The sequence below is a fragment of the Chelonoidis abingdonii genome, chromosome 1 (genome assembly GCF_003597395.2).
Source record: "Chelonoidis abingdonii isolate Lonesome George chromosome 1, CheloAbing_2.0, whole genome shotgun sequence".
Taxonomy (NCBI): Eukaryota; Metazoa; Chordata; order Testudines; family Testudinidae; genus Chelonoidis; species Chelonoidis abingdonii.
The window spans coordinates 342,970,505-342,997,085 of NC_133769.1; the positions used below are offsets into that span (position 1 = coordinate 342,970,505).

At 38.6% G+C, this 26,581-nt stretch overlaps 1 protein-coding gene and 1 long non-coding RNA gene across 2 annotated transcripts in view; one reads left to right on the top strand and one right to left on the bottom strand.

Moving 5' to 3' along the window:
• LOC142046123 (uncharacterized) overlaps positions 1 to 26,581 on the top strand; it is a 771,893-nt gene that overhangs the window by 168,472 nt on the left and 576,840 nt on the right. The gene's annotated exons all lie outside the window — the stretch shown is intronic.
• Positions 1 to 26,581, bottom strand: part of CNTN5 (contactin 5) — a 1,078,547-nt gene that overhangs the window by 39,212 nt on the left and 1,012,754 nt on the right. Inside the window, exons 19-20 of the mRNA XM_075061721.1 lie at positions 13,646 to 13,716; positions 12,066 to 12,300 (exon numbers count right to left, since the gene is read on the bottom strand). Of these exons, the coding sequence (XP_074917822.1) occupies positions 12,066 to 12,300; positions 13,646 to 13,716 (306 nt within the window). The remainder of the gene's footprint in view (positions 1 to 12,065; positions 12,301 to 13,645; positions 13,717 to 26,581) is intronic.

Here is a 26,581-nt window from a genome sequence, read left to right on the forward strand (position 1 = left end):
AAAGATTATCTCTATTATATTTCTTTATTTGTGTCATGTTCCATCAATATCTTATTACAGATGGACCCACAGTGAAGAACCCCTTTTCCATGGCTGATTTCTCTTCAGCAACCTTTAATTCTTATCTTCAACATTATTTTCCCCTCTAAGCCTTCACCAACAGATCTACGGGACGGCAGCAGTAAATAGAACATTCTTTCTCTGTCCTCTACTCTGCCATTTCATCATTTGAAAATGAAAGCTACATGGGGTACTCAGATGACCTTGCTCTTGAGTTAAACCAGCGGCTGAAAAACATGCAGTCAAACCCAGAGATGTAGTGAAATGCAAAGCAAATGCACTTTTTAGGAGCATATTAGTACTTCAGGTTGCTGGCAATTGTAAATACACTTTTAAGCACAGGATACACACCTTCCTATAGAGAAGGAAAGGAACATTTTTGTTTTCTGATTCTAGCTAGCTTTGCTGTTAACAGATTTTACGTTGCATAACTTTGGGGTTAGGGAAAACCTTTAAAAAACACCTGGATTGGTCAGCAATAAGAAAAGTAAGATCGGGGAAAAAATAGGAAAATACACAGTGAAAGCTGTAGGGAGAGCTAGAGACAATATATGCCAGGGATGGCCAAACTGCGGCTTGTGAGTTTTACAGTTAGAGTGTGGCTCTCGGAGTCCCCACACTCCCACATTCTCAACCTATCAGACTGTTTGGTGGAGCTCAGGGCTTCTTCCCTGTGGCAGGGTGGTGGGGCTACAGGCTTCTGCCCAGCAGGGAGAGGGGTGTCGGGGCTTCAGTCCCATGGGAGGCACCTTCCAGGGCTTGGGGCTTCACTGGGACCAGGGCTGAACCTCTGAGCCCCAGAAGGCATGCCTCGTGAGGCTGAGGCCCTGAGACCCCTTGACCCTGCAGGGCAGTAGCCCCTTGTTCCATCATCCTGCTGCAGGGCTGAAGCGCTGAGCCCTAGCAGGCATGCTTCAGCTCTCGAACTTTTGAAGATTGTCCTATGCATCTCGGAGGGTCAGCACGTTTCACCATCCCTGATATATGCCATAGATTTGTATGGTCATCTTGGTTTACAGAGTGCGTTGTGATTGCCGAGGGTTTACAAAAACCCATATGTATCATTTTACTAGAGCTTAGAGCTTTAGTACTTGAGGCAATTTTCATTCCCTGTGAAATTAATAAAATCTTACTGCAACATGTTTAGGTGAGAATATAGAACTCAGTGAGAATACTTTACATTAGAGCACAAGCACACAGTAGTTATTCAGCACCCTCCAGGGTCTGTCTGTCTGTTGACAAAAAAGGTGGATTCAGATTCAATTGGAATAACAAGGCCTGTAATTGTTTCTTGGCCTAACATATCTCATTACATTTTGTAATGTGTCAGTCTGATCATTTGGAGGCCCTGGCTTTTACATTATAAAGAAGCACATAAAAGATCTTTTTAAAGATGCATTTTAGGGCTTAACATGATTACAAAAAAATAATTTCTTTTTGGCACAGCCTGTGTTAAAATTATACATTTTGGTAGTTGATCAAATTGCCATAGTAAGGAGTTTAATATAAATCTTTATAGAGTAACTGTTCCCTCCCTCCCCTACCACCCTCAATTTTGTATTACATTACGTGCTCTGGTACTGCTGATCTACATCTTCTCCCTGACTTTTCTTTTGGGGATTTTTCCTTTCATTTTGCTCAGTTTTTTATTTTGTTTTGTTTGCTTTTTTGTTTTTTAACAGCAATGTCTAAAGAAAGTGAGAACTTCTGACTTTATTAAAAATTGTGCACATTAATAATGGTGCATTATTAGTAAGTATAAAATATTGATTGCACTTTCAAAGTAGTAAATAAAAAGAAATTATAATGTTTACGAGGCATAAGCGATATGATCTTCTGGACTCAAAAACTCTGCTATAAAGAAATATATTCTGCATGATATTTGTTCAATAGGTGCACTCTGTTTTCTTTTTTATGTACTACTAAGATTTGTGCTGCAAAAACCATTTTCTAGTTTTTATATTATTGAAGCAATTGTCCTGTTGTCAGGGAAGACTACAGTGCGATAAATAATTTGTGATGTATACAAAATGTTGGGTGGCAGCTTTTACACTTTCTAAAAATGGAGAAAACATTTCTCTTTCATAGCATTCACTAGAGAAGGTTTATGCATTGCTCACAATAGAAACAAAAGGCTTAATATACATATAATTGTTTTCAGTATACGAAGGAGAAAAATATATATGTATGAGGCATTTCTTACATGTCAGGGAATTATTCACTGCAATTTCACTGACACTAGACTCCAAGAATGTAAATGTTCAGTAAAAGGAGAGAAACAATATTTTCAGAAATAAGGTACATTATGACTGTCTGAAACTTTATGGAGATGAAATGGCAATTTTTATTGATTCAAATGGGATGAGGACCATATAATTTGCTATAATATAAAATAATCCATGGCTCAATATGTCATGATTTATATTGTATGTCTAGCATTGATGATAAGTTTGGCAGGTTCATTAGGTTTTTCCATAATTGCTGTTAATGTTATGATCATATTCTTTTATTAATATCTTCTTATTATGTTACTGTCATGATATTTTTCCCCAATCTGAAACTTAGCGTTCAAAGATGGGGTACCAGCATGAATTCCTTTAAGCTTAATTACCAGCTTAGATTTGATAAGCTGCCACCAATCAGGATTTTGAGTGCCTGATAAACTCTGGTCTCCCCAAACCTTCCCTGGGGACCCCAAGACCCAGATCCCCTGGATCTTGACACAGGGAAAGTAAACCCTTTTCTTTACTGTTGCCTCTCCCAGACTTTCCCTCCCTGGGTTACCCTGGAAGATACTGTGATTCAAACTCCTTGAATCTTAACACACAGAGGAATTCCACCTCTCCCCTCCCCTTTTTTCCCTCACCCAGAGGCAATACAGATTCAAGCTCTGTGGATCTAAAGCAAAGAGGACATTTTCTTTTCCCCCCCTCCCCCTCCTCTCTCCCAGAGAGAGAGACAGAGATAAACACAGAGAGCAGGTTTGTCTTCCCCCCTTTTTCCTTTCTCCCACAAATTCCCTGGTGAGTGCAGACTCCCTTCCTTTGCCTTAACAATGGGAAAAAATTAATCAGGTCTTTACAAGAAAAGCTTTTAATAAAAGAAAGAAAAAGTAAGAAATCTGTAATTTCAAGATGTAATATTACAGGGTCTTTCAGCTTATAGAAACTGGAGAAAAAGCCTCCTCCAACAGAAATACAATTTAAAATACTTCCAGCAAACTACACATTTGCAAATAAAGAACAAACAATTAAAAGACTATACCGCCTTTCTACCTTTGTACTTACACAATTGGAATAGAAGATTAGAGAGCCTGTAGGTACGTGTGGTCACTCTCAGAACCCAGAGAGAACAGCAGACAGAACAAAGAACACACACCTAAGCTTCCCTCCACCCAGATTTGAAAATATTTTGTCTCCTCATTGGTCCTCTGGTCAGGTGTTGCAGGTCACTGTTTGTTAACCCTTTACAGGTGAAAGAGACATTAACCCTTAGCTATCTGTTTATGACAGTTACATTTACTGATATCTTCCTGGGGGCACACTGATAAAAAAAGGCCAGCATCCTTAATAAGCCCTTTAACATTCCCTGATTAAATTTAACAAAAAATAGTAAGACCTTGAAAAGTCCTGTGCAATATCCCAAAGACGTTGCTTTTCATTTGCAAGACCAGAGTTTAGAGTAACATTAGTATCCTGCAACAGTTGACGACATTAACACCTAACCCAGACTAGGGAATTGCATTCATTGCGTTGCATTAGGTTTCAAAGAGGACATCCTGAATTCTAATTTGTCAGGAGCTGATTCTCAGGTTCCATAGCATTAGTAGGTGTTTATTTGCAACTGTATACTGGCCAGCCAAGTCCCACCATTCCACAGAGAATGTTTCCCCACAAAGATTTCAATGTTAGCTAATTCTATGGAAACAGGTTCGAAAACAAAAATAAGTGCAACTCAGGCAAGACCAATCCTTTAAACCCATTGTGGAACACAGCCACAACCAAGTCTCCTTGCTTAGCCAATTCCACTACTAATCTCTGTTCCCTTCTCATATTACTGCCAGGGAGGAGTTTTTACAGAGGTTCCTGATGTAAAATCTGAGCACTTTAGCCAGGAGCCCTTCCTCATTACTCCCCGTCCTTTCCATATATTTGGGCAAGAGACAGTGAATTTCCTTGGCAAGATCATCCCCTTCTGTGAAAGAGATCTCAGAGGGAGGAAATCTTCATTAGGATTCCCTGGAAAAGATGTCTCCCTCATGATTCTGTCAGGGAGAAAGAGGTGTAGTATTTGGTCACCTTGCAGAAAAGACCACTGGGGACATCCCCAAACCTCACATATCCAGGGATCTGTATTGATCCCCAGGACATCTATGGAAGGCCAGCATCATCTGTGTAAAAATCCTCACCCTTTCTCTGCCCATGTATTGCTGGCCATATCTCCCATGCAATGAAACTCCACTGGAGTTGTGGTACCAGAGCCGTTCCTTAGATATGGGTCCCTCTGGAATCCTAAGGAAGATGTCATTTCTCTGCAGAAAAGAAAATATAGGGCAAGGATATACTGTATTTCTTTTATTTCTTAATTGATTTCCACAGAGCCAGAGGAAGGATGATTTACATTTCCTTGGATCTGCCCCTACAGCCAATGTAGTCTTCCTTCAAGTATATTCAATCTCCACTCCCTTTTCCAGTGCAGACCCTCTAGAGGATCCAGAATGGGGGGAGGCAAGTGGTGCCACAGAGAAGGCTCATCTCACTTTTGGAGGAAGGTGGGAGATATATGCATGAGGGGTCCACGTTCATGAATAGGACTGGGAGGCATGATCTGATTTCTTGTATGTCAGTGATCAGATAGGCCCTTTGCAGTCTATCCAATAGTATTTGAGTCTGTACACATGTCCTGGTACTAATCAGGCATCTGAAACAGTGATTATTAGTCCAGTTCATCTTTAAGCTTTGGTTCTGCCACTGCACACAAATGTTTTGTACTCCCAGAAGACTGTGTCCAAAGAATAGCTCCGAAAAAAGTATGCTCCCTGAAATTATAACCCTATTATTTCCTTCTCCTAACTCCAATACAAAATACCAGTGTGCTGATAACTTACTGAATTTTATGCTGCAAAAGAAGCAACCTTTTGCTTCTGAAGATATTAATTAACTTGCAAAAGTTTCTCTTGCACTGGTACAGAGTACAAAATGGACAGCCTAATTGATAAAAATCAAGTTCTGATAGATTAAAAGTTTAGAGCAGCATTATCATGTTCATTAATATAAATGATACATTTGTAATAAGTGACATAACAGTTGGAGTTCTCCAAATAATAAGGGGGATGTGTCTATAATATTGATTACACATATGGCTTCCCAATGGGGCTAGTCGCATTAATCAAAGCAGTGCTTAGTAAACTCCTCAGTATAAGGATTATCATTTCCTTATTTCAAAATTTTGTGAAGACACCGGTAGTTAAACTTCTTCAGGCTCAAACCCAGATAGATCAACTGGCAAAGGTAGGAAATTATCCATTATATTTTACCACTAAGATGCCAATTTATTAATTTTCAGGTTCACATAAATCTCAGGGAGCTCAGTTTTAGCTATGAACTGATCCTCAGAATTGTACTTCATAAATGTAAGGTTTTAATTTGAGCCATAGTGGCCATACTTAAAAGTGTGTCATGGTACAATTCCCCATCTGGCCCTTAGCGTCAAAAAGACGGGGTACCAGCATGAATTCCCCTAAGCTTGATTACCAGCTTAGGACCTGTAGCGCTGCCACCAACCAGGAATTCCAGTGCCTGGTACACTCTGGTCCCCCCAAAACCTTGCCCGGGGACTCCCAAGACCCAGACCCTCTGGATCTTAACACACAGGGGATTGATTCTCTCCACGTCGGACGGAAGAGAGCGGAGGGAATGTCCTCCTGTGATCAAGAGAGGGATATAGAAATACAACCCATCGCTCCGAAGCACTGTCCAGGGTAACCCAGGAGGAAGAACAATGACCACTTCGCACTCTCCCCATGACCACCCTGGTTACCCTGGAGATCACTGTGATTAACACAACTTCCTTGAATCACAAGAAACACGGAGAGGACAATATCAACCGTGACGTCCCTCCGTTCTCTTCCCCCTCCCATACACATTCTGAGAGAGAAAGTAAATACGACACAGGGAGTAGAGAGTTCAGCCTATTCTCACACCCGCTTCCCTCCCTTCTCCCCACCAATTCCCTGGGTGGAACCAACCCAGTTCCCTTGGCGGTCAGCACACCGAGAATACAAAGAACGAGAGCGAGGGTTCACTTAAACAAGCAAACTTAATAAAGAGAGAAAGAACAAGTTAAAAGAAGTATGCTTTGGTATAAATTTGAAAATGACATAGTAACATGGGTCTTTCAGTTCTGATGAGTACAACTGAAATTTCCCTCGCCAGTCCTATATGTATTCAAATATCAAAAAATCTCTTTCCAGCAAAAGTCTATCATAATTTGAAACTCCCTTCAGACCAAATACACAATGTAATCCCTCTCCATAGTCAAAGCATGCACAATTAATACTCCTTCACGAGAGGCCAAATGCAACATTGGCAAAATAAAGAAACAAGACATAAGCCTAACTCGCCTGTTCTCTAATCATACTCCATTCTTATTTGAACTTATAAGAACCTGTATCAGGGAGATTGGAGAGAAACCTGGTTGCATGTCTGGTCCCTCTGAGCCCCCAGAGTGAACAACAACCAAATTCTACAGCACACACAGAAACTTCTCTCCCTCAAGATTTGAAAGTATCCTGTCTCCTGATTGATCCTCTCGTCAGATGACAGCCAGGCTTACTGAACTTGTTAACCCTTTACAGTCAAAGAAATATAAAGTTCTTCCGTGCTATTAACTTTTCTTATCTGTTTATGACAGTATGTAATTGCATATTCTTTCTCTTAAATTAGAAGAAAAAGGCTATGGCTTATTTTCTGATTTTAATGAAGGCCGAGAATGAAAAACTAGGAGAGTTTGAGCTAACCAGAAAATGTTTCAGCCTTTGTTGTCTCAATATGCATCTCACATAATATATTTTGCTGTCTACTTTAAATACTTTATTTTCAGTCCGTAAACAGATCAAGAAGTAGAACTCTGAGAGCTCTGAAATGTGCCATCTGCTCATTTCTTCCCTGGAAAATAACTATAGATTTAGATTCTCCACCAGGCTGAATGAATCAGAACAAAGTTAAATGGAAAACTTCTTTGCACAGTCAGTTTTCACTCAATGTTATTTGCATTACACTAATGACTAGAAGCCCCACTCAGGGACTCATGCAAGCTGCTCTATAAAAACATGGTAAAAAAATCATTTCTAATAACTGCTCAGTGGAGTTCATGGCATGGCTGGATTCCTCATTTCTTTGGAACTTTAAAGGAGCATTCGTTATACTACCATATGAAATTATAAAAAGGTTTTTTTTAAAAAATAAGATATCACATGCTTGAGGGCTTGAGTGTGACTTAATTGGTTCACATGGGCAAAGATTCCCAAAGTGCCTGAGTAATTTTCAAAAGTGGCTGAATTGCTTAGGGTCAGATTTACAAAGGTATTATTTATGTGCCTAGGATGCAGATAGGTGCCTAGTGGGATTTTCAAAAGCCGCTATGTGAGATACCATTCATTTTAATTGAAAGGGGAGAGGTTGTTCTAGGTTTGATTTGACAAATAGGGAGGAACTGGCTGAGAATTTGAAAGTGGAAAGCAGCTTAGGTGAAAGTGATCATGAAATGGCAGAGTTCATGATTCTCAGGAATGGTAGGAGGGAAAACAGCCCAATAAATATAAAACATTTCAAGAAGGCAGACTTTAGCAAACTCATAGTGTTGGTAGGTTAGATTCCATGGGAAGTAAATCTAATGGAAAAAATAGTTAAAGAGAATTGGCAGTTTTTCAGAGGGACATTGTTAAGGACACAAGAGCAAACTCTCCCACCGTGTAGAAAAGATAGGAAGTATGGCAAGAGACCACCTCATTGAACCAGGAGATCTTCAATGATCTGACACTCAAAAAAAAGAGTCCTACAAAAAGTAGAAACTAGGTCAAATTACAAAGGATGAATATAAACAAAAAATAAAAGAATGGAGGGACAAAATTAGAAAGGGCAAGGCACAAAACAAGATGAAACTAACTAGAGACCTAAAGGGTAACAAGAAAACAGCCTATAAATCCATTAGAAGCAAGAGGAAGACCAAGGTCAGGTAGGTCCATTACTTAACGCGGGGCGGGAGGAGGGGAAACAATAACAGAAAATGTGGAAATGGCAGAAACGTTAAATGACTTTTTTGTTTCAGTTTTCACCAGAAAAGGTAGTAGCGATTGGACGCCTAAGAAAGTGAATGCCAGTGAAACCGAGGTAGAATCAGAGACTAAAATAAGGAAAGAACAAGTTAAAAATATTTTAGACAAGTTACATATCTTCAGGCCACCAGGGCCTGATGAAATACATCCTAGAATACTCAAGAAGCTGACTGAAGAGGTATCTGAGCCATTAGTGATTTTGTTTGAAAAGTCATGCAAGACAAGAGATTCCAGAGGACTGGAAAAGGGTAAATATAGTTCCCATCTATAAAAAGGGAAATAAGGACAACCTGGGGAATTATTGACCAGTCAGCTTAACTTCAGTACCTGGAAAGATAATGGAAGAAATAATTAAGCAATCAATTTCCAAACATCTACAAGAAAATAAGGTGATAAGTAACGTCAGCATGGATTTGTCAAGAACAAATCATGTCAAATCAATCTAATAACTTTCTTTCACAGGGTAACAAGCCTTGTGGATAGAGGGGGAAATTGTAGATATGGTATATCTTGACTTTAGTAAAGCTTTTGATACAGTCTTGCATGACCTTCTCATAAACAAACTAGGGAAATACAACCTAGATGGAGCTACTTTGAGGTGGGTGAATAATTGGTTGGAAAATTGTTCCCAGAAAGTAGTTATTAGTGATTCATAGTCAAGATGGAAGGGCATATCGAGTGGGATATCACAGGGATCAGTTCTGGATCCAATTCTGTTCAATATCTTCATCGGTAATTTAGAAAATGGCATAGAGAATACACTTATAAAGTTTGTGGTCGATACCAAGCTGGGAGGTATTGTAAGTGCTTTGGAGGATAGGATTAAATTTCAAAATGATCTGGACAAACTGGAGAAATGGTCTGAAGAAAATAGGATGAAATTCAAAAAGGACAAATGCAAAATGCTCCCCTTGGGAAGGAACAATCCTTACAAAATGGGAAATGACTGCCTAGGAAGGAGTACAGCAGAAAGGGATCTGGGGGTCACAGTGGATCACAAGCTAAATATGAGTGAACAGTGTTGCAAAAAGCCATAATTCTGGGATGTGTTCAGAGGTGAGCTGTAAGCAAGACATGAAAAATAATTCTTCTGCTTTACTACATGATGATTAGGCCTCAACTGGAGTACTGTGTCCAGTTCTGGGTGCCACATTTCAGGAAAGCTGTAGACAAATTGGAAAAAGTCCAGAGAAGACATGACCTATCAGGGAAGATTGAAAAAAACTGGGTTTATCCAGTCTGAAGAAGAGAAGATTGAGAGGGGACATGGTAACAATTTTCAAGTACATAAAAGTTTATTATAAGGAGGAGGGAGAAAATATATTCTCCTTAACTTCTGAGGATAGGACATGAAGCTATGGGCTTAAATTGCAGCAAAGGTGGTTTAGGTTGGACGTTAGGAAGAACTTCCTGTTAGGGTGGTTAAGCACTAAAATAAATTGCCCAGGGATGCTGTGGAATCTCGATCATTGGAGAGTTTTAAAATCAGGTTAGACAAACACCTGTCAGGGATGGTTTAGACGAGGGCAGAGGACTGGACAGATGGCCTCCTGAGGTCCCTTCCAGTACTACGGTTCTATGATTCTATGAAAGTCAATGGGAGTTAGATGCCCAATCTACTTAGTCACTTTTGAAAAGCCCACTACAAACTTATATGAATCTTTAGGTACCTGAATACCTTTGTATGTCTGGCCCTTAGTCACTTAAGAGTCTAATAGGATTTGACTGCTAAGTCACTGTTGATAATCTTACCATTAGGCTTTTTGCTGGCCCTTTACACAGGAGTGGATAGCACTGGTTACGAATAACAAGTATGCTTACTGAAGGCATTTTAGTTAAAATGAGGGCTTGGCAGATCAGGCCCCAAGACTGATTATATATCGTACTGCTGGTACCAGCTTCCAAACAAAAATCCTGTTTCTTTGTTCCTTTTAATTTTGAGTACAGCACCTTAGGATACTTGTAAGGTTCTGACACACACAGACACAGATTGCATAAGCAAGTAGATGTGTTTGGATGATTGAATTGTGTCAAAGAAACCAGGGTTCCCATAACTGGTTACTCTACTTTGGATAAAAGAAATGAAAATTAATAATAAATTAATAATTCTAGATTTATCTTTTGCAATTTTCATATTTTAAAGTAAACTTTAAAAATACTGACTTTTTTATATTATCAAGGATTCCGTTTTCAGTTTTCTCTAAATAACTAAAGAACAGACTTTAAATGTAACACTATTTATTAAAACTGAATTTTCAATACTTGTCATTCAAAACAGGGAAATAACAAGTGGCATTTATAAATTAATTTATAAATTAATATTTTGCAATGAAAAAATATCTCCCTCTTGCCTCACAGAAGGCTCTGATTTTCTTTTTTTTTTAATTTGAGTCTCTTATGATTTGAGTTCTTAAAAATAATAAAAGCATCTGAATAAATGATATTACTTCTTTGTCTGTTAAGTAGCAATAAAGTCAAATGCAGATTGACAAAAATGTCTCTGTAGTACTGGTAAGTCAGATATCATTTTGATTGTATTTGGATTTTAAGATGTTCTCATGTTGATTCAAACAATTAAACACATGTAGACTACCGACACTTGCTTTAAAGGAATCAAAATTTCAATCTTCTTTGACTGTGGGATAATGGTATCAGAAAAATACATCTAACTGAGAAGGAAGGGTAGTAACGGGTAATCTAGCAGAAAAAAATGTTACCCATTTGTTATGAGCTAATACAAAAATAAAATTCCAAGTTTTCTACTTAACATCATGTGGATTAACTGAAAGCAATGGGACTACTTGCAGAGTAAAGTACGACTCAACATGCGGAGGGTTTCTGAATCCAGCCTTTAATATTAGAGTGGGTCAAATCATTTGTTGTGAATAATATTTGCCTGCCTTTTCTTCTATATGTGAATTTTCACAAACTGATTTCTATAAATATAGAGCCAGAGCTTCTGCTTGTGTAAATCAGCAGAACTCCATTGAAACCAATTGAGCTACACCAATTTACAACTAGCTGAGCCCACAGTTTTTATCCATAAATATTTGCTGAATAATCTCCAGAACAATTTTCAGGTACTGGGTTGTTCATAAAGTATTCATTGTTATTCACAGTGAGTGTTTGGCCACTAAATATAGTTTCTGAACCCTGTTTTAGTAACAAACTTTTTAAACAGGAAAATGGCAAGTAGCAAAATATAAAGAACAACCAAAAACACATCATTAATGCCGAGAATTAATGAAACAATCAGATGTTGTAAACATCTGTTTGACACAAATTGTGAATACTGAATTACATGGAACACCAAAACAATAGTGGAACAAAATCAGCCTTTTTATTAAATCTATTTTTTTCATCAGCTGGCTGCCTCTATTTAATATGATAAACCTATGGTCTGACTGTTATATATGAGGCAGTGTAACCTAGTGAACAGAGCACTGAACTGAGACTAAGGAGAGACCTGCTGCTGGTCCGCTGGGTGACCTTGAGCAAGCCATGCCACTAACATGTACCACAGTTTCCCTGTCTACAAAATGGGAATAATAATACTTATCTCCTTTATAAAGTGTTTTGAGATCTATGGATGAAAAACACTACTATTAATTCTTATTGCATATATATAGTGTATGACATGCAGACAAACTTTACAATCTCTCAAACTAACCTCCCTCAGCTGAACAGATGACCACAATGTTGCTGAAGGGTCCATCTCCTTTGTTATTATATACACCAACTTTCACCTCAAAGGGAGTCAGAGGTGGCACACTTTCATCCCTATAGATGAACTTTGAAGCATCTGAGGATGTCACCATTTTTTCTTTCCACCCTCGTGTTCCATTTGGTCTAAAAGCCACAATGTATCCAAATCCTTCTCCATTCTGAAACTCTTCTGATACTGGCTAAAAAAAGGAAAGTTCTGTTAACCAGCAGATATTTTAAACATTACTACATTGGAAGCAATCACAGAGGGCAATTATAAACTGGCTTCTTAACAGAGGTGATCATGTAAAGCAGTAGTAACAGAACTGTGCTCAGTACATCTTAACTAGTAAGGGAAGTCTTTTCTACAGGTTTTGGTGTGGCCGACTGATATCAGTGGACCAATGACAAATTACACCAGCTGAGGTTCTACCCCAGTGTATCTAAAAAGTGGCTGATTCTGCCACCCTTACTCACACTGATTAATTTGCCCTGAATCAGATGAGACTGCTCACAGAGAAAGGCATGATTCTAAGTGACAGGATCAGTCCTTAGTAACAAATCCAACTGATTTTTAGTTATACAATTTTTGTGTTACCTATTAAGAATAACTACCTTGTCTGGTGGAATTCCCCATGGAGAGGTAGGGAATATAAATGGAAATGGTAGAAATCTTTTAAAGCAAAAGAAAAATTTAAATGCACTCACTCTGTTGTGTATAATTAAAACATACAAAGTACCTGGATGTTATTACTAATTTGGCTAATGACTTTACCTAATGTAAGAGGTTGTGATGCATAGTGTGATGCGTTGCAAACAGTAATTGGAGAAAGATACTTATAGGACATGGCGGAAACACAGGGCTAAATAAAAACAAGGTAAAGCACTGAAATCTTCTGCCTAATTTGGAGAATGCATTCTCTCAGGCTGGTGAAAGTGGCTTCATTCTAGTTTGCATTATTTGTTATGGAAATAATGGTTTCAGTGTAGGGCAAATCAACAAAGAATGCCAAACTGAATACTGTGTGATGGTGGCTGGGAAGATAACCCATTGGACAGATCCTGAAGTAGAATAAATCAGCATAGATCCACTGAAGTGAATGAAACTAGGCCAATTTACATCAATTAAGACTCTGGCTCTCTGCAGGCTTTTTAGTGTTTGTGTCAACCTTCCTATCAGAGGAAGGAGTTAATGTAAAAGTAGTCTCTTTCTCACACGCTCAGTTAACACTGCATCTTGAGCAGAATTCAAAGCACATCTATTGAAGCAAGATCAACTTTAGCAGACTGTGTGAGAAGGAAAGCAAAAACGAATCAACTTTACTTTGGGGCGTCTGATCTGAGTGGTAGATTCTCCAAGATGTCCTCTGCTCTCATCGCATGGAAATGTGAACCTCTTCGAGACCTTAGCACACATTTAAGAAATGATATTTTGTTTTCATACCTTGATAAGATTTGCTGTAGGGAACCTCAGTACAGTACTCCTTACTTTTGCCTTCAAATAAGTCAATATGAAACAGGGCCTTTAATCAAAGAGTCCCTTACCTCCCATGCTATTACTAATTCATGCCGTCTTCCACTTCTTCCACTTACATTAGCTGGTGCTGTCTTTGGAACTATGAACAAAAAAGCGAAAAAACCAGAATGTCCAAGTTATTGAAGTTTTCCCCATAGTAATATCTACCCCAGAAGACGGTAAACTGTCAAATAAGGTCAAAAATAACAAAAGAGAGAACACTCCAGTAAAGAGAATTTGCTTGAGTTTTCTGACTGCATTTTAGGAAATCCTGCAAAAAATTTAGTCAGTTCAAACTGAATACAAACTTCTGAGAAGAGAAGAAATATTCTAGGGAACAAAGTTACTTTAAAAAACAATAACAACTGTTTTCCCCATTATCCCACATTTTAATATGCTGTTGATTTTGAAGATTATTTTGCTGGAATTATCTTATTAATATTTATACATATTTGTGTGTGTTTTTTAAAGAGGCAACTAGAAAAGCAAATGCCAGGAACTCTGCTGTATTTTAGTGTTCACGGAAAAGGCTGCACACAAGAATAATGATATTTGCATAAATTTTCATAAGTGACCAGTTATTTGAGGTGTTTCAATTTCTGGGAGTCCAACCTGAGACACCTTAATGGGGACTGATTTTCGTAAAGTGCCAAGCACTCATTATCATCTCAGGTTGGACACTCAACAACAGAAGCACCCCAAATCACTAGTCCTTTTTGAAAATGTAGGCCATTACGTTTTCTTGATTTGCTTTACAGATATGTATGCATTATAGAACTGACACAATAGCATATCTGAGAGGATGTCAAAGCTATATAGAAAAATATTACAGCTATTGTCAATATGGGCTGGGTTACTGTATGCTTTATTTTTGGAAAATACCAGCTTTCCTTGGATCCATAGAATTTCTTTTCTCTCCTTTTCCACATCTACCGAAGCTCCTAAAATGACTTATGTGGCATGAATTTATTTATTGTGTGTGGTTTATGCCTACATTCTTTATTTGATTAAAGGCATTCTGGGGTAGAAACCTTCTCTTTTCTTCCTCACACACTAATACATACATCAACTACAGAAAGGTATTGTGAGGCATTAACCGTCAAGACCTTATTGTATGCAGTTTAGCTTATTTATTGGATAGCACTGTGTCTTTGAACTACAAAGGGAAAAACACATTTAAATAAATGCACACAATTCCCTCTATTTCCTGTGTTGATCATTAAGGGCTTAAGTTCAATAACAGTATTCTACAGTTTAGATGCTGGAAGCTCACACAGACTTCAAAATTGATTTGTATGGACTTTTGGAGCCTTTAGCAAGTTTCCATTGAAAAAAGAAGAGGGAAAAAAAAGGCTCGATTCTGACTTAATTTCTCACTGATGTAACTCCACTGACTACATAGGAGTTATTTCTGATTTACATTGATGTAAATGAGATGACAACCAGGACATCTGTATGTTTATTTACATATACATATATTTTTAAAGTACAAGTTTGGCTGTGGTGTCTGCAGCTCTCACTTGAATGACCTGAGCAATTTCCAAGTATGAATTGATTCTTTCCTGCTGAGGTATATTCACCTAGGAAACACACTATGTAGCTTTTCCCCCGTCAATTCCCCACTTGACTATGCTTAGTGAGGCTCTATACAGTTATTCTCTGCCAGAAGCACTTGACCTACATGTGATCAGATGATCAAGTGATCCCTTGAAGCCGTATTACAAAAGAGGAGTGGAGAAGGAAAGCATTAAGAAGAATTGCAGCTGCTTACTGTTTTCTTTAATTGACTTGGATTGTTTTGCTTATCTCTTTGGCAAATATCTGAAAACCTTCCTAGTATCATCATAAGAGTACTGATGGGTCTCCTTCATTTCTAGCAGTTGGCACTCAGACACTGTATTTTTAATATTTATGATATGTTACTTCCTTGCTGTCTATGGGCACAGGGTCATTTGACAACTACGAGTGAAAAGAGCAAAATTCTCCTCTCTGATCCTTACTCTAACTTTATTATGTATCCAATAATATCTGCCACATGGAGCATATATGTTTATCAATGAAAGTTCCATTGTAAAAATGAGTGCAGTTTATGCAATAAGTATAAATGTACAATGTGGAATGGAGAGGAAAATTTTGCTGTGAAACTTAAATATCACAGTGTTTGGTAATATGATGCATGAGTTGTAGTGGTAAGACCTCAATAAACATGATTTTTATAGTCAACTGGAAGTTAATTGCATGTTAATTAACCATCAAATCTTCTTTACAACAGAGTGTGGTGTTAAGCAAACTTAGGATCCAATTTCAAATCTTCCTAAGAATTACATCAGTAGGGTTTCTTTGGTAGTATGAAAAGTGTATGCCTTGTTGACTTTGATGCCATGCTACCGATTCAGAACACTGCTCTTTTGAAATATCCAACTTGCGGGCCTTATTTGTAGTTCAACCAGAAAGGAGGACCAATGTCTTCTTTCCAGAGGATTCTTGATAATAGTTTTACAGACTGAAGCCCTACTTAAATGAATAAATGTTAAAAGAATAAACCTGTCAAAAGAATGAATCTCCTTTGCACCAAACTGTAAAATATACAGTCATACAGTGCAACTCTCTCAAATGAATTACCATTAAAAGAGTAAATGTGTCAAAGGAATAAATTTCTTCTGCACTGCACCAAACTACAATATATACAGTCACAGGGGAACATGCTGAAATGAATAACCGTTAAAGGAAGAAAACTATTAAAAGAAAGCATTTTTTCCAGGCACCAAGGCTGTATATTAGCCGTTTTCCACGGCAACATCACTTCTCTATCACAGTATATAGTTTTATAACTGTATTTATTCACTCATAAACTATGTTTACTGCCATATAATTAGTATCTTCCTGGCCTTCAAGATATTAATGATAAGCAGTATACACATAGAGATACTTCTGCATTAAATATTGATGTGGTGGTGTACTAACCTAGCCAGAAAGAATCAATTTCTTCCTGTAAATGACAGAGGAATAAGGGCAGAACCCTGGCGTTAAAACCTCTACATTTTAGTGTCCATTAGAGGTCAGCAACCTGGTGTTATGTGTTATGAATAAATGGGACCTCCATTAGTAGTGCTGTGCCTCTTAACTATACTCCCGTTCTACTGCGTCACCGGTTTAATACTAAGAGGAAAGAGTGCAACCTACTAGAATATGAATATCACTTCCCTTTGGCTGAACATTTTTTGGCACATGATTAGGAAGATCCCATCCAAACATACCACTTGGAAAACTGACTCTTTTTCTGAAGGTGCATAATTCCTCTCTGTTGGAGGCAGTGCGTATGGTAACATTACTTTTTACACAGTTCTGAAAGTGCTGGGGATGTGGGGTGGGTTGGAATATGTGTGTCAGAGAAGTTATGATCAACTTCCAAAAGGTGTTGATATCCGCACTTCAAGTTACGTAGGACAAAACACCGCAGTCCTTACACAGGCAAAACTCCCAATGACTTCACTGTGAATTTGGCAAGAATAAAAACGGTGAAATTTGTCCCATGCTGATTTGGCTAAAACTAACTCTAGGTCTGGCTGGAAAAATGGTGATTTGTTTAAAATAAAATTAAACATGATAAAAACATGCAAACACAAAAAAGCCTTTGCCTCTCACAGTAGCCTAAAAAGGGGAAAAAAATGCCTATATTTTTGAAAAGCCAACACAGGAGATTTAGTCTCCAACACCTCTGTGAAGGATCTGACAGTGCTCTTAAAATATGAGGGAAGAAAGAGAAAGGGCTACATCTATATGACTGGAAAAAGGAGACGCACAAAACCTAATGAAGTATAAACGAGAATTTATGAATAACTTGTCTATACAAGCTAATTGCACTTTAAAAACAGTATTGCACTTACCTTTTAGAAAACACACACACACATGCACGCACATATAGTATGAACTTTAATGAGGATTTTTTATGTGGAATGGCTGTAGGATGTGGTGGAATTAGTATAAAAAGAGACCAATTATAACAATAAACATATCTTGGCTGCACTGCCATAATGAGCTGAAATAGATGCTGAAAACAACAGACTAATTCTGGCTTCCAGAAACTGGTTATTATACAGTAGGTTTTAGCAATTAAAATAATGTTAGGAGTTCTCATCATTCGCCTAAGTCTGCTTCCAATAAAACAACAGGTAAAATTTCCATTGATCTCAATGGGAAGAGTGGTGTTCCGCAGTACCTTTAAAAATCTCACCTACATATTTAAAATTAAAGTCAGCTGAATGTTTATGAAGCTGGCACAGTATCATCAAAGTCAGCAGATTATAACCTCTTTGTGGTTGGGGTCTATCTTCCTTCCTCTTTGTCAAACACTGGGCACCATATTTTCAAAAGTGGCCACTGCTTTGGGGGTGCGTAATTGAAACACCTCACACCTGGCCTTCAGACATTCCATTGCTCCACTGATTTTTATGGCAGTTGTGGCAGCTCAGATCTTCTGAAATTTAGGTCAATATGTCTCAAGCTGAGCACCTAAAAACTGAAGCATCCCCAAAACCATAGTGTGGTCACATCTGAAAATGCCATCCTCATGAATAATGAGGCATTAAGTAAATAAATAATAATACAATCAGTGTATGTGTTTCCCTTTTACGTTTTTAAGGAAATATTAAACAACCTTCTTTCAAATATTCAAGTTATGATGTTCAAGGAGAGTAATGATCAATACATGGTTTACACGGTACCATGATCAATTCATGATTATTTGTATTACAGTAGCACCTAAATGCCATACCCAAGATCAAAAGCCACCGTACTGGGCACTGTACAAACAATCTAAATAGACAAAATAGAAATAAGTATTGTTATGCTCTTATTTTTCACATGGCGAACAGCTTACATGACCAAGATCACACAGAGAATTTCTGGCAGATCCAGGGATTGAACCCAGCCAGCTCACTGCCTTACCCACAAACCTATGCTTCCTCTTCTTAATTGCTATCATCATGAAGATATTTTTTGCAAAAATATTATTTATATAAAGGTTGAAGCATCTCATCTAAAAAAAGAGAAGATTTTGACACTGCTTCATTCCTTAGGGAAGATAAATTATTAAACTTGGTTTTAGTCCTTATGAAAATGTTTGTTCAAGGAACTTCTACTGCTTCTGTTTGTTTCTTTTACAGTGTTTTTTTATATATGTATCTTTTAAGACTTGTACTTTCAATAAAAATTCTTTTCTTGGTTTTTGATCTCAGTTAAGAAATACGATTTGACAAAGCTTCCTAATCCAAGGACCAAAGTAACAACAAACTCAGCAGCTTTTTTGTCCTTGTTTTCCTTACATATATTCTTCAGTATACATCTGGAAAGCTGACAAATGTTAAATAGAAAATCTTTTATAACATGAAAAGCCAGCCCTCACGCTGTTATTCTCCAAGGAAAACATTTCCTACCTTATCTGTGCTGAAACAGGATGTGAAAATGTGTCAGCTTCTTTGAAGAAGTAATGCACCATATTAAACTGATTGGAAAACAATGAGGGGAAAACAACAGCATACACCTGGTGTTAAGTTTTTTTTGATGTATAGGACATTTGAATTTTAGTACTAAATAAGCGTAATTGCTATTCACTTGTAATATCTGATGCATGCATAGTAGCTGAATCCCTCAAAAACTGCAATAAAAGGAACTGGGAACTTAAGTGCTATGATACAGATGTCAGGAAAATATCAAAAGACAATCTCTTGAATTTTCCAGTTTGTTTGCTGGTAATACACAATACTGTACTTGGATTTAGCTCCTGCAATTTTACATACCAGTTAGTGGATTGTTTTTAAACATACCCATGCAATCAGTGATTGCTCTCTGTGATACCCTGCCACCCCAATATTCACCACTGTCATGCAATTAGGATATGTTTTGTACGAAGTATGTCTTGTGAGGTATCATTCTAAAAGTCTTGATCTGCTAGACATTAATATCTCATTGAATTGTATGTGTTATTGTCATGTGAAGTTATGAATTTTGGCTATATGTGTGAAACATGTTGTGAGGCTGAAAACACGCACAAGCAGCCTTTCAGGTACAACAGTAAAAAGGCCAAACAACGTTAATGGCTTATTGAGGAAATGCACACAGGCACAAGGATTACCCCAGGAACTGTGTAAAATAGAAACCTCTCAGAGATAGCACTATGCAATGGGAACTGTTTGACCCAATTTATGGCAAAAAATCTTTCTGGCAAGTGGGAAGAAGATATAAAACGGGGACAGTGACATCATGAGGGGACCTCACTATCTCTGCAACAACACATCTGCAAAAGCTGAGCGAAAAGGACTAAACTGTGGGAAGTGACGGTCCCAGCCTAGAAGGATCTTTAGCCTGTACATGAAAACCTGGAAAAGCGAAGGCAACCATTGCCTTAAGAATCTGCCTGCCTGTTTATCACTCAGAGTGAGAATCTGCTAATTTATATCCTGTCTATCTAGCTCAGGTGTTAAGGTCAGTTTGTGGTTTTATTTATTTACTAAAGTAATCTGCTTTGATCTGTTTGCTATCACTAATAGGCACTTAAACTCTATTCTTTGTAGTTAATAAACTTGTTTTGTTTTCTATAAACCAGTGTGTGGAATTCATAACTAGGGGGTGAAAAGCTGTGCATATCTTCCTCCACACTCAGGGAGGGGGTAACTTTCATGAGCTTATGCTGTACAGATTTCTGTGCAGTGAGAAACAATACAATTTTGAGTTTACACTCTGGGGGGCAGGGGGAGGTGAAGGGGACGGGTGCAATTGAGTGCTGGGCAATCCCTGAGCTTCCCACAGAGAGCTGACCTCAGTGTCTGTATCCTTTTGCAGCTGGGTGTGACCTTGCCTGTGTGTGTACTAGAGGAGGCTTGAGGACCTGGCACAGCAGGACAGGGTGAAGGAGCCCAGGCTGGTGGAACGGGCGGGCTCAGTAGGGGTGGCAACTTGTCACACTATCTTCTTTCTATTTTTGCTTTGCGGGCTCCTTCAGGCCTTAGTTATCCATTTAAACATTGTCAAATCTCAATACAGCAGTGAATTTGATTGCAGAATCAAATTAATAGTAATTAATAGAAACGCTGAAACCCTTTTTTCTCCAGCTCAAACAAAAGAAACAAAACAAAACAAAAACCCAAACAAACCAGACCAAAGAAGCCAGTTTTTTCACTGTGGCATATTCATTCTTTAATGTAATGCAAGGAAGGCCTAAATCAGAAGAAAGTTGATTTATTTATATTTTTAATCCTATATACAATCTTCTACAACTAAATGTCATCAGCCTATTAGCTCAGAGAATCGTTTGCATGCACAATTAGCAGGTTAAATTCTGAGTCTACTCAATTTCTCTCCTACCCACGTTTCACCATGAATAGATAATGTAACTGACATTCTGCCCCCAGGCTCCAAATGCCCGGTTGCTTTTGTGGAATATCTGGCATGTTTAAATTGATGTTATTGGCTCTTTTCATCTTGTGGACCTATAAAATATGTATCAAGGCTAGAATTAACAGAATTATTGGAACTGGCTGTGAGTTAGATGTGCCAGAAAATCACAGTATTATCCATTCCAGTGCAAGGAGCTATGAAGAGCAATCATGTTAACTAAATATGAAGTAAGTAACAAGATTAGGGTTTAATTAGAAAATTAAGGCAAGTGGAAACCTGTTTATTATTCTGTCAATTACCTGATACCATTCCGACTATTGCTGCCAAGGGTATTTAAACACTGTACTAGTATAAAGTCCTGTTACTGATTTGGGGAAGATGGGATAAAAAATGGGGGGCAGTGAGAGAAAAAGGCTCTATTCTCAAGTCAAGCTTGTATAAACCACTAATTTACAGCTGTCAATTTCCATTTAATTATAAAAAATGGTAGATGAATTACACATTCACTGCTGTTGTGGATTATCTGTATGGGCATGATCATGTCTTGCGGATGACAGCTCTGTGTTGGAGGTGAGGCAGAATCACATTGCTCAACCGGGATGTGTGTTATCCCAGAGCTCTCGTAAGCCCAGAGGCAGCCTGCCTGCCATAAATGTGGAGTGCATGGAACGTCCTCAGAGATCAACTGTGCAGCTTTGCTCATCAATGGATAGAGGCTGGAGCCATATCTTTTTAAAACAAATTAAATTTCCTTCCACACACATTTTCTTGAAGGATTCGGATCTTCCAGTAAAACATGAGACTTTCTGAGGTTCCATGTGTTCCAAGGTCTTTCCATCTAGGATTTTCAGGTAAAAAAGTAGAAAAAAATGATTCTGGTTTGGGAAAGAAGAGGACAGGATGTTGTGGAAAAACATGTATGGGAGTAAATAGGGGACTGACTGTGGCCAGTTCTTCCAGCCTCTCTGGCTTTGATAACTGCCTCTAGGAAAACCATCTTGAGGTTCAGGTTCTTAGTGGACAGTCTCAAAGGCTGGATCCAGTTAATTTCAGAAGGACAAAGTTCAGGGTCCAAGGAACAAGTGGTACCTGTTTGGAGAGTAGTGGAAGGTCACCGCCTGCATGAGCCAAGATACAAGAGGTGAAGCTAGCACTGTCTTTAGTAAAGGAAATAAAAAAGAACTTGACCATCTACCTGAACCGCACCATCCTGTTTATCAAGAGGAAAAATGAATACCCATCCTCCAGAGTAAGAGAAGGAGATACCAGCTATACAGGAAAGGACACTTGGCATGACTTTTTGATGTGAACAAGTCTATAAATAGGTTTATCGCATTGTTTAGTAACCTGTTGGAGAATTTCTAATTTATGAGATTACTCTCATAGGGGAATTTTGGATAGGTCCAGGCAGACTGCCTGATGGTCCAGAATCTGAAAGGAGAAAATTCAGGATGGTGAAGTCTCCTAGCAGGCTCAGACATTACGTGGCACCCTTACATTTTCAGGAATCTGGACTGGTCACATGCTTCTGAAGTCACCAGTTGCTGGAGTGTCCTGCAGTAAAACTGGGCTCAAGGAATCTGGCTGTAAAAAGATGCCCTTTTCTCTGGAGAGATAGGACCAGAAACTAAGGGCAGGTCTACACTACGGGGGAAAATTGATCTAAGATACGCAACTTCAGCTACGTGAATAATGTAGCTGAAGTCGAAGTATCTTAGATCAAATTATCTGCCGTCCTCATGGCGCGGGATCGATGTCCACGGCTCCCCATGTCGACTCCGCTACTGCCGTTCGGGTTGGTGGAGTTCCGGGATTGATAGGAGCTCGTTCGGGGATCGATATATCGCGTCTAGATGAGACGCGATATATCGATCCCCAAGAAATCGATTGCTACCTGCCAATACGGCGGGTGGTGAAGACGTAGCCCCAGGGGCAGAGCAATCTCGCTAGTCCACAGCCAGCAGAGCGAATCTGTGGATTCCATTTTGAAGTTATGGGTTTTGGTGAACTGGTTCATTCACTTCAGCTCAAATAGAGGACTGATTCCTCCTTTTTTGGGAGCCAAGAAGTACCTGGAGAAAATCCTGGAAAATGCTATGCATTTTGGGTGTCAGAGTATTTGCAGGGAATGAGCTCTCCAGGCCTAGGAAAGGTAGGGCTGTCTGCATGTGTTGACTACTCTTCTGGGAAGTGAGAGAGACTGAGAAACTCAAGATAATATCTCTGGAGACTATGGAAATAGCCCAAGAATTGAAGAAAATACCTTTCCAATGTGCCAGAAAAAAATATGAAGGCTGTGGGGAAAAAAGGGCAGAAAACACGAGGGCTCCCATGGAAAAATGCTAGGGCAAGAGATACAGCAAGTTAGTTTTCTTTTTGTTGTGCTTCTTTGATGTTTCCTTCTCTGTTTTTTCCATATTTCTTGATGACAAAAACCAAAACCCCACTCCAGAGGAGAGACAAAATGGCAGCCAGACACAATCAGAGAAGTTGCCTCCCGTGTATTATTATGAGCTAGAAATCAAATGGGAGATGTGGACTAAGGAGCCCAAAAAGGTTATAAAAATACTTTACAGTGATTGGTCACAGTCTGTATGTCAGAACAGACAAGGAGAAGGAATACAGGTCCTGTACAATCACAGACCAAGCCACAGAACATTATCCGTCATTTCCTATACCAGAAACCATCCCAGCAATTCAACCAGGTGGCTGTTTGTACCGTGAAATGGCATTTCCTTCATTCTGTTTCCTTTTGCGATACATAGGACTCTGGTACCTGAGGCTGAAGGACATTTAGAAGGCACTGCCAAACATACTTTGGAGAGCTGCTGGGTCTATTTTTTTTTTCATTTAGATTTTCCCAGTCGTATTGAGAGAACACTTCAATTTACTAAGCATTATTGAAAAGATGTGTGTTGACTAAAATCAATAAAAACATAATATAAAAATGTATAAAAATAGAAAATGGTGCATTAAAAATAATAAGATGGAAAGTCCTCCTTAATTAAACAGAATTAATGTTAAAACACAAATTAGGGTGGAAGAAAATTAAAGAAAAATGAGAAATAATGAAGGAATTTAGAAGTTTTCTGTTCAAAATGCTAAGGTGCAGTTTTCAATCAAAGACTCATTGATTACTTCCCGCAGCTGCCATTGTCTGGGAAAGGTGAACCGTGGCCCCTGAGAGCTGTGAGCAGCCATGCCTGAGGACGGTCAATGTTAGCAAAATGTCTCACAGCTCGCAATCAGATTACCCTGATGGGCCGCAAGTTGCCTATTACTGATCTAAACAGTCTATCTAAACAAACAAGAATCAAGTCTTCTTTATGCCTGCACATCATAACTTTGTAATCACACATCCATAACCTGAACCTTTCCTCATCCCATTCCTTCCTGGTATATAAGATAATTATGCTTGTCCTCCAAATCCATCATTTAAGGCCCAATCTTGCAACTGGATCTACCAGCCTGGACCTCTGATTTCATGTAGAATCCAGTTTCAAGATTGTGGCTTTTGAGTGTAAGCTGTTCAATGCAGAGGCCCATATTTTTCTGTGAAGCACCGGAGAAACCTGAAGCCCTATAAAATTATGAATAATGTGTAAGTTTGCTACTACTGATATCTATGTCAGTTTTCCATAAACATAGTTCATTAAGTTATCATTAGGAGTAAACATTTTAAAACTCTCTTTCGATATTTTAACAAATTGGAAAGTCATCCCTTGTTGCAATTAAAAATAATCTTCTCTTTTTTTTTTAAACCCCAACAATCAGACAAAAAACTGGATAGTGTTTTCACTAATGAAAAGGAGGCAGTGGCAACTGATTTCTGGTTCACCAGGCTGTCTTTAATACATACATTGAATGACAAATTCACCATTTACTTCAGCTTTTTCCAAAGCCACAAGTTGATTTATTGACATTTATATGGGATTTAACATGCTATGCTCCAAAACACACACTTACAACTAGAACAATTCTGTAGTTAAAAATGTTATAGGGAAAGAAAGAGAGCATCAAACTGGGGATGGGAGGATTTTAAAAAGATCATGTAGAATGACCCTATTAGTTCATTAGTCACAAAATTTTCATTCAACTCCAAATACAAATGTATTTACCTGCAGCCTAGTTTGATCCTGGGCACTTCAGCATCTAAACACACATCTCTACCACTTAAGTTAAAAAGCAGTAGTAGGCTGTTATCATATATGTATACCAGCCATTAGATAGGGACACAAAACATACTATACACGTGTGTCATCCGGTCCCAATATTCTTCCTCTGCTGATTGTAATGTATTATTGATTGAAATCTCCCAGCTAAAACCAAGAAAAAATTGGTGGAGATGGGGAGAACTTTTCATCAGGGTCACAGGGAAATGAATTAGAACATGCAACTTTCGTTTGGCAAACAACTGAAAAGAAATGATATAAAACAACCCCCACACACAACATGACTGCAAACTACAGCATTAAATTTTCAAAACCCAGATGGTGAGAAAAATACTCATTCACGGCCTAAAACACATCTGGTCCATTAAAACACAGAACCATCCTTTTAAACACAGGATATGCATTCATAAATCTGAACGAATATAAGCTTTTGGGTGCAGCCTATCACCTGAGATAAGCTTCTCTTGGAATGTCTGTGTCCTCTCTGATTTGTATCACCTGCCTAATGAGAGAAGTAGTTAGAACATTTGGGTTCAACAGAATTAGTAATACCAGCCCTACATTTGGTACAAAACCAGGGAAAGCATAAGGCTGATGGTAAAAGCTTTTCCAAACACTATTTTAAACAAGAGTAGGTCATGTAATTTTCATATCGTTTTCCTTCTCTCCCTTTGGACTGTAATGGAGGAAAGTATGAAGCATATGGAGTTCCTGCTTAAAAATAAAAGGAGAGAGAAAGAGAGAGGTACTGTGTGACTAAAAACAGAGTGAACAAGGCACAGAAGTCTGATAAAATGTATCCTTTGGCAGGAGGGAATGAAAATCCATCAACACTGCATGGAGTTCTATGACTGTACAGTGAAACCTATTTTTAAAATAACAACAAAGAGGCTACTTAAAACAGAAAAAAATGAAATGTTCTTTATTATGACTACTGATAATAAATATATATATATATATATAAAAATCAGTCTAACTGCATCTATCATGACTGTTCTAAGAATGACTGTTTATGTGTGGTTTCTATTGCAAGAGTGGGTGGGTGAGGTTCTGCGGCCTGCAGCGTGCAGGAGGTCAGACTAGATCAGTGGTGGGCAACCTGTGGCCCGCGGGCTGCACGTGGCCCATGAGGGTAACCCACTGGTGAGCTGTGAAACAGTTTGTTTACATTGACCATCTGCAGGCATGGCCGCCTACAGCTCCCAGTGATCGCAGTTCGCTGTTCCCGGCCAACGGGAGCTGCGGGCAGCCATGCCTGTAGACGGTCAATGTAAACAAACATTGTGTACGCCCTGGAAAAGTTACGCCCATATGTTTGGGGACGGCGGTTCCAGCTACAAACTGACCATGCTGCGCTAAAGTGGCTTCATACAGCCAAAGGGAACAACAAGAAACTTC